Source organism: Myzus persicae, unplaced genomic scaffold (assembly GCF_001856785.1).
Source record: "Myzus persicae strain clone G006 unplaced genomic scaffold, MPER_G0061.0, whole genome shotgun sequence".
Taxonomy (NCBI): domain Eukaryota; kingdom Metazoa; phylum Arthropoda; class Insecta; order Hemiptera; family Aphididae; genus Myzus; species Myzus persicae.
Window position 1 is genome coordinate 1 of NW_019104423.1, and position 13,977 is coordinate 13,977.

A 13,977-nucleotide genomic window follows, 5' to 3' on the forward strand; every position below is an offset into this window, starting at 1 on the left:
TTGATCTATTTATGTTTAAAGTTATTTTACTGATCTATTTATGTTTAATTTCATTTTACTGAACTTATTGTGTTTAATTTCATTTTTGTGATCTTTTTATGTTTAATTTCATTTGTATGATCTATTTGTGTTTAATTTCATTTTTTGTGATCTATTTGTGTTTAATTTCATTTTTATGATCTATTTGTGTTTAATTATAACAAAGTGTGCTGGAGTGCCCCACCTACTACTCACGCCGATGTCGGGCTCATCTTATATATCCTTACCAAATAGTATAGATAGAAAAAAGGGTACAATCAATCCACAAAATAGAGATCAACAATGCTTCAAGTGAAGCATGTGACGGAGCATACGAGTCGTATCGGTGAAAATTATTACAAACACGAAGGGAAATATATTTTCGATGGTATCTCATTTTCAACACCGTTATCTGATATAAAAATCTTTGAAAGAAACAAACCATTCGTATCCATCAATATTTTTGGAGTTGAAAAACAATTCCAACCACCGAAAAAGTTCCCAACATATGAGGTTTTCCCACTCAGAGTTGTAGATCATGAAAAACGAGACCACTTTGATCTATTATTAGTGACCGACGGCGATAACACGCACTACGTGTATATATCAAATTTTTCACGACTTATAAGACGTCAAAAAACATCACACACTGAAAGAGTCATGTTTTGTAAGCAGTGTTTCACGAGTTTCGACGACAGGCCTCGAAAATATCAATTGAGTGGACAGGCTGCGTTAGACCAGCACAAACTGATATGTGGTTCACATAAACCAATATTACCAGTTATGCCGGCAGAAACACGGAACGACATCCCATCGTTATATATGCTGACTTCGAAGCCCTACTATTGAAAGCTGATAATGAAAAGAAGGAGAAAAAACAGACATAATTCATAAACATGAGCCCATGAGTTTCGGTATTTTCGTTAAGGCTTCTGATGACGTTCCATCGAGTCTACTCGAAGATTATGACATACCGACTAATCCTATTATTTATCGTGGTAGTGAAGAACGTGGGGATATAGCGGGACGTTTCGTGGAAATGGTTACTGAAATTTCGTTAAAGATAGAGAAATTGTTAAAAACAAACGTGTTGATAAATATGAGTGCACTAGACAGAAAGGTTCACGAGGCAGCGACACACTGTAATCTGTGTTGTATAAAGTTTACACAACCTCATGAGATACAAAATCGAAAAACAGCCGACCACTGTCATCTTTCTGGGAAATATCGACAGGCTCTTTGCAATACGTGTAACCAAAAACTACAAACACCCGTTTTTGTCCCATGTTTCCTACATAACCTTTCAAACTATGATGCTCATTTCATAGTGACAGAGTTAGGATATGATACGCAGAGGATTACGGTTATACCCAACAGTGAGGAGAAGTTTATTTCTTTTTCCAAATACGTATCAAACACCTTCACAATCAGGTTCATAGACACCTGCAGATTTATGGCCTCAAAACTTTCAACGCTTGCTAAAAATTTGCTAACTCCTGACTTTTCTAAGTTTCGTGAGACGGGGAAGCATTTTTCCACCAATGATATGAACCTTGTAACCCGTAAAGGTGTCTTCCCTTACGAATATACAGACGCGTGGAGTAAGCTTACCGGAATGTGTTACCGGATAAAGCTGAATTCTATAGTATCCTAACCGAGTCAACGCTTGAAGATAAAGAATACGAGCACGCGTTAAAAGTGTGGGAACATTTTGGCTGTAATACGATTGGTGAATATTCAGATTTGTACTTGAAAATCGATGTGCTGCTACTGGCTGACATTTTCGAAAATTTCCGCGATGTGTGTATGAAGGCCTACAGATTAGATCCTGCATACTATTACACCGCTCCAGGGTTTTCATTCGACTGTATGCCAAAATATACCTCAATGAAGCTAGAACTATTGTCAGATTATGATATGATGTTGATGTTTGAAAATGGTTGGTATTAAACTTATTGTATTATTATTAAAATAAATAAATCATTTTTTATAGGTATACGAGGTGGACTGGTGCAGGCAAGTATGCGTTATGCCAAAGCGAATAACGAGAAGGTATCCGATTATGATGATTCGAAGGAAGATTCGTGGTTGGTGTATCAGGATTGTAAGTATACATTACTTTTTCTCAAGGATATTATATTATACTTACATTATTTTAGGTAATAACCTGTACGGCTGGGCGATGTCACAAAGTATACCTTATGCTAATTTTAAATGGGTGAAGCCAGAGTTGGATGGACTCGACAATTTGGATGAGACTTCACCCATAGGCCGGATATACGAGGTAGATGTGTCATATCCTGTAAACCTACATGACAAGCATAACGACTTACCATTCCTCCCTCAAAACGGAATATCTGCGGGCTCAAAGGTAAAGAAACTGATGGCGACATTCGAGAGGAAGACAAACTATATAATACACTATCGTAATCTTCAGCAGGCTATAGCAAATGGGCTGATAGTGGAAAAAGTAATTTTTTTTTTTGTTTTAATTTAACATTTATAAAATATCTATATATAGGTACATAGAGTTGTACAATTCGATCAATCTCTTTGGTTAGCCGAATATATCAGTTTGAATACTGAAATGAGGAAGAACGCTACGAATGACTTTGAGAGGGAGTTTTTTAAGCTAATGAATAACGCTGTATTTGGTATGTCAACAAAATATATGTATGTATATAACTTTATTAACTTGAAAACATTTATCTACTCGTAAAGAGAAGACAATGGAGAGCATGAGAAAAAGGATACAAATGGAATTGGTATCCAATGACAGACGATTACAAAAGCTCATAAATAAGAGCACATTTAAACATAGTACATCTTATACAGAAAATTTGAATGCCGTGTCACTAGAAAATAAGATTATTGAATTCAACAAACCTATCTATATCGGTAACTGATATTAACTCAACATTTAAAAAAAAAAAAAAAATTTTTATAATTTTTATAGGTTTTTCAGTATTAGACATCAGTAAAACACTGATGTACGATTATCATTATAATGTTATGAAAAAACACTATGGAGATAATGTTAAACTAATGTACACCGATACAGGTAAATAAATATATAAAACCGTTATGTTTGTATAAATGTAATATATATTATTATTATTATTTTAGATTCTCTAGTGTATCATATCAATACGAAAGATTTTTATAGAGACTTGGCCATCAACCCGAATTTGTTGGATCGAATGGACACATCTGACCTACCAACAGATCACCCTTGCCATATAGCCGAGCGTAAAAAGATACCAGGTCTATTTTCTGACGAGACCAAGGGTGCTATTATGACCGAATTCTGTGCGTTGAGAGCCAAATCATACTCTTTCATTTTGGGTGGAAAAGAGAAAATCAAAGCCAAGGGGATTAGGAAGCATGTCGTCGATAACCATATGACGTTCGCCGATCACAAAAAATGTTTGTTTGGAGAAGCTGGTGTGGTGGCGTATAAGAATAATGTATCAATTAGGTCATTCAAGCATCAACTGATGACAATAAAAACGATAAAGCTAACTTACAACAGTTTTGACGATAAGAGGGTTATCTTAGAAGACAAAATCCATACCTTGGCTTACGGGCATTACTCAATAAAGTAAATTTAAAATAAATTATTTTTAAAATTATTTTACTTATAATATTTATAATTTTATAGGGAAGATGAACATGAACCTAGGGATGAGGAATAGCCAGATTTTCAGTAGATGCTGGTGGTCATGAGCGGGATGAATCAGATAAAAATTTTATGAGAATGCTTTTACAGGAATGCATGTCCAAATAATTAAATACCATGTATATTTCTAATTTGTAAATATCATGTGTATATATACTTTGTTATATATTATAAATACCATGTGTTTGTATATTTTTTGTTATTGTAAATATCACTCGAATAATTTTTGTATATATATATATATTAATGTAATCTACAACCATTTATTGAAAATGTTAGTTTATTTATGTAAAAAAATAAAACCAATGTTAAAATATTATTATTGTTATATTTTTAAGAATTATTTACAAACCATTTTCTTATAGGAAATACTTTATAAAATGTACATTGTTTAGGATTAAAATCCATATGAAAAATACAACAAGGTAAAGTTTCGTCATCACATATTTGATCCAAACGAGGGCAGCCTATGTCTTCAATGTTGATGAGTGCGACGTGTGGTATATACTGTATAAGAACTTGTTTTTTCTGCTCACCTTTGACGTATATACAATTGAATTTTAATGAATTCAATATTTTACCGAGTTCTTCATACTCGATATCACCGTATTCTATAGATAGTTGATGATAATTGCGTTCCAGCCACTTGTTGGTTTTACGACTCTTATTGTCCTGCATCGAGTTTGAATGTTTAAAAATCCAATGTTGAGTCGCCCATGTTGCCGTGTCTACTATAGACATTTCTTTAATCATGTATTTATTGCTGACGCCAAGTACGCATTGTATGTCCAAGATGGCCGAAGACATTATTGCTTGTCTTTATAATACGTTTCGATAGTATTTAGACGGCTGAGTATAGCAGGTACTATGTTTTTCAACACTTCTGTACTTTCTTTGATTGATTGTAACGATACTTCACCTCTTGCCATATGCTCAGTTATTTGTATACATGTCAATTGTATCGCTTCTACTTGTTCTTCTTGAATTTGAATGGATTTATGATTTTCTTCAAGTAAATGTTCGATTTTATCTAATTTAGACGAAAACGATTTGTTCGACTGTTCGAGATTTGAAATAATTTTTTTTGTTTCGCCAGACTGAGAACTACCAAACACGTTCATGTCTATAGCTCGACTGACACTATTTTCTAATGTCACTTGTATTTATCCAGCTATTGTGTGTATTATCGAACCCGAGCCATTTCACAAAAATTTGCTTCCCCTTCTTACGTATAATTTTCTCGACCAAATAGTCATTCGGATAGTTTGTTTTCAATATTTCTTCTGAATAAAAGCAACCGGCAATCGGTTTTCCAGTATAATCTTGCAGCTGATAAGTAGTAGGTAACGTTTCGTTGATTTTAACAATTTTGAATATTTCTGTAGACCAGTTCGGTAAATAACCTTTTGCAAATACACCTTTATATGTGCTTATACGATCATTATCACCAATGTTAAATTTAATTTTTCCATTAATAATTTGACGTTGCTTTATGTCCACTGACGTAGGATTAGCATCAGCTTGCACTGGTGTCATTCCTATAGTCCTATGTTTTGAATTATTATATTCCTTAATCAATGAAGGTAAAATAGATAACCATTCGTGAGAGCCACGTGCTGTAAACTCTCTAAACATTTTTTCTTTCAATGTGCGGTTGAAACGTTCTACAATACACGCTTTCATAGTACTATAAGTCGAATATTTATGTATGTTGTGCTTCTCCATCAACGCGTCGAATGTAGAATTGTAAAATTCTTTACCATTATCAAGCTGTAATAGTTTTGGTCTGCGTTTATGCAGTATTTTAGACATTGCGCTGGAAACTTCTTTAGCAGTTTTGGATTTTAACGCTATTGCCCAGGCAAACTTTGTGAAACAGTCTATCACACATAAAATATACTTGTACCCTTTATTTTTTTTCGAATATGGTATCATTTCGACCAAGTCAGCTTGCCATAGATCATTTTTGCCGTAAACATTAACTCTACGCCGTGTATAATTTTTCCTCGCTGGTTTATGTAGTTCGACTGCGATATCTCGTTTAGACATTTGGAATATGTTTTATTAACCCGGCTTCGCGCAATTCTTCGAAAATCGATATTATTTCGTTCGAAACGCCTGTATTACCAGCTGCTTTTGACGCTAATAGTAACCGCAATCTATCGACTAGTTCGTTAGGATCGTCCCAGTATACTAAATTATGTTTTTGTAATTTCACAGATAAGCCTTTACCTGACCGAAATAAATTCTGAATTATATCCGTATATTTATTTCCTCCTTTTTTAATTTTTTTCTCATCTGCTGTGAGATGGGCTGATGTTTGAATCAATATAGATTTATATGCATCTAAATCGTTTTTGGTGTATAATTTAGGATTTTTTGAAAATATTAAATTACCAAGCCCTTGTGTTAGCGGGTAGGATAGGTCTTCAATAGTCAGCGTATTGTTGACGAGATTAATTTCTTTTTTACCTAAATGTACACTACCATTTGCTCGTATTTTTGGTCCGTACGTCTTGTCTATATCATAAGATTTAAACCAATCATTTATTTTAAAAGAATCCTCAATATTATTGTCTTCCTTAAGTTCTATGGGTGGTGGTGTTGTTGGACTTAAATGTTTTATTTTTTCCAATGGTTCGATAATCGGACTTAACGTTTCCGATACTAATGAACGAATATCGGCTTTGCCGTGTTTTAATGCTGTATACTTGCGTTTGATATTTTCTTTGGCTTTAATCAGTTCTCCGAGTACTTCACCGCTAGCAGCCATGACTGTGAATGAATCATTTCCACAATGACAACACTTTATATAACGACGAATGTGTCAAATCCATGACGATATCGACCGTTGTCACGTTCACAGTCTTTGTTTATCACGATAAACTCAAATCTACCCAGACGCCAACATGAAGTGCAAAAGTCTTTAAACTCTGAGTATGACATATCACCAGAGCAATGTTCATTGTATACATGCTTTAAATTAGTCTCATCTTGTTTGAATAATACAATAAAATTAGCGTTATCACGCAAAAGTTGTTTTGGGACTTTTGAATAACTCTGAGCCAGATAGAATACATCAACTAAATTATGACGACCTCTGGAGAAGTAAGTTCTTGCAATCTTTTGGTTTTCAGTGATAATATCGTCAAAAATAAATACAGAGTTCGGTAAAGCTTTCTCAGGTTCAATAACTTGCTCATTTTCATAGAACGTAAATAATCCAACATCAGTGTCCGATAATATTTCACTTAGCATTCTATATTTGGGTTGATCCAATGTTTTTGAATATATGTATACGTTGTGGAATCGTATTCCGTTTATATTGGTTAGTAAGGTAAATATTAAATTAGTTTTCCCACAGCCGGAAGGACCCACAATAAGCGCGCGTATCGTATTAGGTAGAAGCGCACCATGTCTATGCTGTTGAGCAGTTGTAGGTGGGTCCACGTTTTCAACTGTGAGTTTTATTTCTTGCTTGACGAACTTCATTATAAATAACTAATCAACGACGAGAATGTTATCAGTACACGATGTCACTCGCTCGAAGAAGCAACAAGAATAAAGGCGCTGGGCTCATAAACACGCTTATAAATAAATTACCGTTGGAAGTTCACGTGCCTGGTAAGTCTAGAATAATGAATCCGATATTCTCATAATAATAATCAGGGTTAGGATGTTGTAGCATTTTGCATATTTTTTTAGTGAGTCCAAAAGATAGCTTAGTAAGATAAAAATCTGTTTCATATACTGGGAATTAAAAATGTGCTATTTTTATTTTGCATATTTTTGCATATTTTGAAGATTTTTTAAAAGTCATGATTATTTTAGCATTTTGGATTTTTAATGCATATTTTTGAGTTTATTTGTAAAAATTTTGGTTTTCAATCGCCGTAAATGTTCACCCAATGTTAAACGCGCGTGATATAGCGGGCAAGAACAATTTTCATCTTATCTGTTTTCAGATATGCATTGCCAGATATGGCAAGATATTAATTGTTTGTGTTTATCGTAACTTGTCTTTATGTCTAAATAATCTATCGCTCATTGTTAGGACCGTTAGGTAACACTATACAAATTATGGCGTGACTGTGTGAGTGGAACATAAAATCGATAAGATAAATCGTATTTTATTGAACTAAATGTTTAAAATGTTTTTGTCATATTAGTACTGTGGTTCGCGTATAACGAGTTAGTCGACCAACGCGTGTTAAAGTCTTGTTTATTTTTTCTATACATTTTATCAATATGCCTAAACTTCCAGCATCTAATTCTGCACGTTTAAAAATATACGTTTCCGAAAACGAGGGTGTTTTTTCTACCGATAACCAGATTCTTTTTTGTAAATTATGTGATATACGAGTAAACTCGCAAAAAAGATTCACGGTAAATCAACATTTAAAAACCGCCAAACATTTACGCGCTGTAAATCGTTTAAAAACAAATGCGATTAAAACTAACCAAAATTTAGTGTCAAATGCAATTTGTGGAAAGCATTCGGTTTTTAACGAAGATCTGTGTAAAATGATGTTATCTGCAAATATTCCATTGAGCAAATTAAATAATAAATTTTTGTCTGAATTTTTAATAAAATATACTAACAAAGATATCCCGAATGAATCAACATTAAGAAAAAATTACGTCACGGATATTTATAAAAAAAAAATCGGAAGTATTAAAAGGTACGTAAATAATAAAAATATCTGGATTTGCATTGATGAAACTACTGATGTAGAAGGTCGTTATGTGGCAAACGTTATCATTGGAACATTAGAAATTGATGCACCAGGCAAAACTTTTCTTTTTAATTCGGAAGTTCTTGATCAAACTAACCATAAAACAATTTGTAAATTATTTGATGAAACACTTTTTTTATTATGGCCAGAAGGAATAAAACGAGATAATGTATTGCTATTTGTTTCTGATGCAGCGCCGTACATGGTGAAAGCGGGAAAAGCATTGTCAGCTTTATACACAAAAATGATTCATATCACATGTCTCGCTCATGCAGTGCATAGAGTTTGCGAAGAAATTCGAAAAAATTTCCCAAAAATTGATTCACTGATTTCAAATGGAAAAAAAATATTTTTAAAAGCACCTTCAAGGGTATTGATTTTTAAAAATAATGCTCCTGGAATACCATTACCTCCTCAACCTATAATTACCAGATGGGGTACATGGTTAGAAGCTGCGACATATTACTGTGACAATTACAAAGCATTTTGCGAAGTTATAAATATGTTAAATGAAGAAGATGCAGTATCTATTGAACACGTAAAAAAACTTATTCAAGAACCAACATTAGAAGGTAATTTAATTTTTATAAAAACTCATTTTAGTTTTATCCCAAACAAAATTACGTTTTTGGAAAAACAAGACGTCTTATTGGCCGATTCTACTTCGTCTTTTGAAGAAATTGTAAAAAAAATATCTGAGACACCTGGGAGTATAGGAAAATTAATCAATAATAAATTAAACACAATTCTCAAGAAAAATACTGCATATGTATTATTGAAAAATATAAAAGATATTATTTCCGGTACACGTGAATCAATTCCCAATATGGACCAAAATATAACAGTGACAGATATTCCATATTTCAAGTATGCTCCCGTGTCCTCAGTGGACGTCGAAAGAAGTTTTTCGACGTATAAAACTGTTTTAGCTGACAATCGACGAAGATTTACCTTCGAAAACTTGAAAAAGACGTTGATTATCCAATGCAATTCACATTTTAATGGTAAGTCAATTGAAAAAATTAATTTTAAAATAAAATAAATATCTTAAGTAAATAATTTATTCAATTTTGTTACAGAAAATGAATGAAATGTTTTTTCTTCAATTTTTTATTCATCGACATTTTTAAGATTGAATTGAATTTAATTTGGTTGGTAAGTCAGTTAAATTAAAAATGATGTTTTAAACGTTGTAAATATATTTTTGATTTGGTTCTGTTACAGAAAAAGAACAAAATCGACTATCAAAACCATCAAAAATTTAATATATATAAATACTATTTTATTATTTTACTTATAATTTAAAATTTAAATATTTAGCACTTTAAAATTTTTTTAACCTCTAATTTTTTGAATAAACGTTTTTACATAATTTTTTTTTATAAATGCATATACCAAATTTTTTTGGAGCATATTTAAGTAATTTTTACAACATATCAGCATATTTTTTAGGGAATATTTAATAGTTTTTTAGAGCATATAAATCCTAACCCTAATAATAATATTTCTTTGCAGGTTATCAATACTGTGGACCTGGTACAAATTTAAAAAAACGATTAGCTCGCGGTGATAAAGGTATAAACCCACTAGACTCTGCTTGCAGAGACCACGATATTGCTTACGAGAATAGCAGCTCTATCGCAGATCGTAACAAAGCCGATTTTATATTAGAGCAGCGAGCCTGGGATAGGTTCAAGTCAAAAGATTCGAGTTTAAAAGAAAAAGCTGTGGCTTGGGGTGTGACTACTGCCATGAAAGCAAAACGTAAAGTAGGTGGCGGTTGTGGTTTTAAAGCAGCACTTAAAGCCACTAAAAATGTTATAAAGAAAAATTTCGGTGAAAAAAACTTGATGAAATTGACTAAAAAATGTTTAGCCGTCGCGCGAAAAACATTCAAAACTAAGAAGACTAGGGTTCCACGAACAATAAATATTCCGAAAAAAGGCGGTGTGCTACCACTCATACCGATTTTCGCCGGGTTGTCAGCTCTGGGAGCCCTAACTGGCGGCGTAGCCAACGTTGTGAAGGTCGCCAATGAGTTTAATAGAAACACTCCTTCGCATTTAGGCAAAGGGCTATATCTCACTCCGTATAAAGGCAACTCATACAAAATAGAAACACCACAAAAAAGTGGTGGGGGTGTAAAAGCGAAAAAATATAGAAAGTCAAAAAACTAATTGCCACGTTACCCAGTAGAGCGTTGTACGATTACGAACTTATAAAATATGCTCGCATGATGAAAATACCTCATTTCATCGGCGTTTTTACCAGAGATAGGTTATCTAAACGTCCTAAACGCCTAGAATCAGCGATTATTAACCTGGATACGAAGAAAGGTACAGGAACGCATTGGGTAGCGTATAAAAAAATCGGAAAAAAAGTCGAATATTACGACAGTTTTGGAAATTTACCTCCTCCAATAGAAGTACAAAAATATTTTCACGGATGCGATATACGTTTCAATTACAACAGTGAGCAGAAATATAATACTACAAACTGTGGACACTTGTGTTTAAAATTTTTATCATGTTCACATTAACGTTAAACGGAAACTCTAGTGAGTTGTCATGCGAGATCTTTCCTCCGTTGGAAGTAGAAAATACTGCACAGATTTGCCTTTTGAGTTTACAGACAAATAATTCTATACCAAACATAGAACCTGGTTGTAATACTATTGCCTTCCGTAATTTGATCAATGAACGTGAGTACGTAATCATACCTACGGGGACGTATGAGTTGGATCAGTTAGAGTCAATTATACAAAAAATGATGCCCGACTATGTCAGTATGTTTGAATTAAAAGCAAACAGCAGGACATTAAAGTGTATGATAACGTGCAGCCATGATGTTGATTTAGGAGTCGAGAATAGCATAGCGAAATTGCTAGGTTTTAGAAATGTACGATACACTACTGGTGCTACTCATGAATCTGAAAATATTGTCAACATAATGAAAATAAACTGTATAAAAGTAGAGTGTAATTTAATCACTGACTCATTCTGTGACGGAGCACCGAGCCAGATCATACATGAGCTGTATCCTAATGTACCTGTGGAATATAAAATCGTTGAAGTACCTAGACATCCAGTTTTTTATGGTCTCAATACGACTTCAATAACTAAAGTAAATATCGTGCTAAAAGATCAGAACGATTGTCTGATTAATCTGCGTGGTGAACCAATAACAATTCGTTTACAAATAACGCATGGATATGGCACTCAAATTTAATATAAAAAGAGCTACAATCAAAAAACCTATCAGTTTACCGACTGCCGTTAAGAAGTCTACATCTAAACTTAAAAATATCAAGCTCACGAAAAATAATTTAAATTTTCTTCGATCTTTAAAATGATGGATGACTCATATTTAGACGTGACGGCCGACTATGTCGACGATTGTAAAATAACTCAAAAGAGTTACCATTCGTTCACACCGTATTCAAGCTCCGCTTTATCATACAATGAAGAAATTAGAATTAATGTTCAGAACATGGATTCTTACACTTTGCCGTGTGAGAGTTATATTTTCATCGAGGGTAAAATAAATAAACCTACCGATGCAGTGGGGGAAGTTCGTTTTTCAAATAACGGATTGGCATTTTTATTCTCTGAAATGCGATATGAAATAAACGGAATAGAAATACAGAAATTGAAATCACCTGGAATTGCGTCTTGTTTGAAAGCATACTGCTCATATACTCCAAACGATTTGAATGCATTAGAGAACATGGCTTGGGACTCGGCAATGGATAGTGAAGATAATAAAAATTTTATGACCAATAATATATTTTCCGGATGTATTCCTCTAAAACATGTATTCGGATTTTGTGAAGATTACAAAAAAATATTACTCAATTGCAATCAGCAACTGATTTTGAATCGTGCATCTACCGACCTTGATGCGATACATGTTGTGGGTGAAGGCGCAACCGCCGCTGTCGATAAAAATAAAAAAATTACAATTGAACTGACTAAGGTGACTTGGAAGATGCCTATTATCAAAGTCAGTGATAAAGAAAAATTAAAGTTATTGAAAGTATTAGATTCTCGTAAAACACTATCGTGCGCGTTCAGAACCTGGGATCTCTGTGAATATCCAGTGCTCCCTAGAAATACTTCTCATTCGTGGACAGTAAAGTCTAGCAGTTTGCTCGAAAAACCAAGATTTGTGTTGTTTGGACTACAAACAAGCAGAAAAAACAATATCGAAACTGACGCTGGACGATTTGATCACTGTCAACTAAAAAATCTTAAGGTACACTTAAATTCTGAGGTGTATCCATATGAAGACTTTCGAGCTGATTTTAAAAATAATACCACCAGCATACTCTACAAAGCTTATACAGACTTTCAAAAATCGTATTACGAAAGAGAGTATTGTGAACCATTATTATCAAAACATATTTTTCAAAACTATGTGCCAATCGTCGTTGTTGATTTGTCGTACCAGAATGATAACGTTAAATCATCGACCGTGGACCTACGAATAGACTTTGAAACCGACACAGTTATTCCAGAAAAGACTGCAGCTTATTGTTTAATACTACATGATCAGATTATAACTTATAATCCGTTTAGTGGAGATGTTAGAAAATTGTAAACCTTGTATATATTTTATAATTTTATACCTTGTATATACCTTGTCTTAAATATAAATTGAAAACCTCATTGTAAAAACTTAATCTAATAAATAAAAAAACTTGTTTTTAAATATCACTCTTTTTTTTTATTTTACACAAAATTTATTTAAACAACATCATTCAAACAGTTTGCGTTTCGAGTTCCGTTTTTTCGTGGGCTTGCCGCCTGTGAAGTCGAGAATCGATGGCGAGTGGTTAAAAGACGTTGGACCGTCGTTTTCGTCCACTGCAGTGCTCGTTTCAAGCGCTGAATACCACGAAGGGGGCTGAACAAAATTCTCTGGATCAAAGTATGGGGGAAGCGTGTCTAAGAATCTCGTTGGTGGATTGGTAGATCTTGCAATTCTTTCGGCTAAATACTCTCCACCATTGGAAATGCATATTAATGAAATTCAAAACTTTGGGAGAAAGACTCATAACTTTTTATCGTGGCAACGGCAAAACCAACTGATACAAGCCATTTCAACAAATATTAAAAATGTCATTCAGAAAGAGTTGTTAAATGCTCATTACTTTAGTATTTCATTAGACTCAACCTTCGAAATATCAAAGAAAGAGCAGTTATCTATGGTTATCAGGTATATTAATAAGAAAACTGGTATAGTATGTGAACGTCTTATTGCTGTACGCCTGGCAATCTCTACTACTGGAAAACACTTGTTTACAATGTTTGAGGAAATTTGTGGTGAATTTAATTTAAATTGGAAGGAATTTTTAGTTGGCAATCGTTTGATGGGGCTGCATCAATGCGAGGCCAATATAATGGTCTTCAGTCATTCATTAAAGAGACAAATCCATGTGCTACTTATGTGTGGTGTTGGGCTCATCGCTTCAATTTAGTGATTGTTGATGCAGTAAGTTGTTGTATTGAGGCACGTGATTTATTTGGCAACTTAGAAATGCTA

The 13,977-nt window shown here is 33.5% G+C and overlaps 3 protein-coding genes and 1 pseudogene across 3 annotated transcripts; all 4 read left to right on the plus strand.

The window, feature by feature from the left end:
• The first annotated feature begins 205 nt into the window (after window positions 1-205).
• LOC111042073 lies at window positions 206-1,672 on the plus strand (annotated as a pseudogene).
• A 375-nt stretch (window positions 1,673-2,047) lies between these two features.
• LOC111042074 lies at window positions 2,048-2,737 on the plus strand. The gene is made up of 3 exons (XM_022326564.1): window positions 2,048-2,122; window positions 2,178-2,488; window positions 2,540-2,737. Exons 2-3 carry the CDS (start codon window positions 2,201-2,203, stop codon window positions 2,735-2,737), a joined length of 486 nt encoding a protein of 161 aa, XP_022182256.1. The 5' UTR covers window positions 2,048-2,122; window positions 2,178-2,200.
• A 10-nt stretch (window positions 2,738-2,747) lies between these two features.
• Window positions 2,748-3,623, plus strand: LOC111042072. The gene is made up of 3 exons (XM_022326563.1): window positions 2,748-2,916; window positions 2,975-3,079; window positions 3,145-3,623. The coding sequence occupies exons 1-3, from the start codon at window positions 2,748-2,750 to the stop codon at window positions 3,621-3,623; spliced, it is 753 nt and encodes a 250-aa protein (XP_022182255.1).
• Window positions 3,624-11,781: 8,158 nt separating this feature from the next.
• LOC111042075 lies at window positions 11,782-13,032 on the plus strand. The gene has a single exon (XM_022326565.1). The coding sequence runs from the start codon at window positions 11,782-11,784 to the stop codon at window positions 13,030-13,032; it is 1,251 nt and encodes a 416-aa protein (XP_022182257.1).
• The last annotated feature ends 945 nt before the right edge of the window (window positions 13,033-13,977 follow it).

What these genes read in the sequence shown, in the direction of transcription:
- LOC111042072 (XM_022326563.1), top strand. Translation starts at nt 2,748, where the DNA reads ATGGAGAGCATGAGAAAAAGGATACAAATGGAATTGGTATCCAATGAC. An exon ending in CAACAAACCTATCTATATCG is followed by an intron (nt 2,917 to 2,974) that starts GTAACTGATATT and finishes TAATTTTTATAG; the next exon opens with GTTTTTCAGTATTAGACATC. An exon ending in ACTAATGTACACCGATACAG is followed by an intron (nt 3,080 to 3,144) that starts GTAAATAAATAT and finishes TTATTATTTTAG; the next exon opens with ATTCTCTAGTGTATCATATC.
- LOC111042075 (XM_022326565.1), top strand. Translation starts at nt 11,782, where the DNA reads ATGATGGATGACTCATATTTAGACGTGACGGCCGACTATGTCGACGAT.
- LOC111042074 (XM_022326564.1), top strand. Translation starts at nt 2,201, where the DNA reads ATGTCACAAAGTATACCTTATGCTAATTTTAAATGGGTGAAGCCAGAG. An exon ending in ATGGGCTGATAGTGGAAAAA is followed by an intron (nt 2,489 to 2,539) that starts GTAATTTTTTTT and finishes ATCTATATATAG; the next exon opens with GTACATAGAGTTGTACAATT.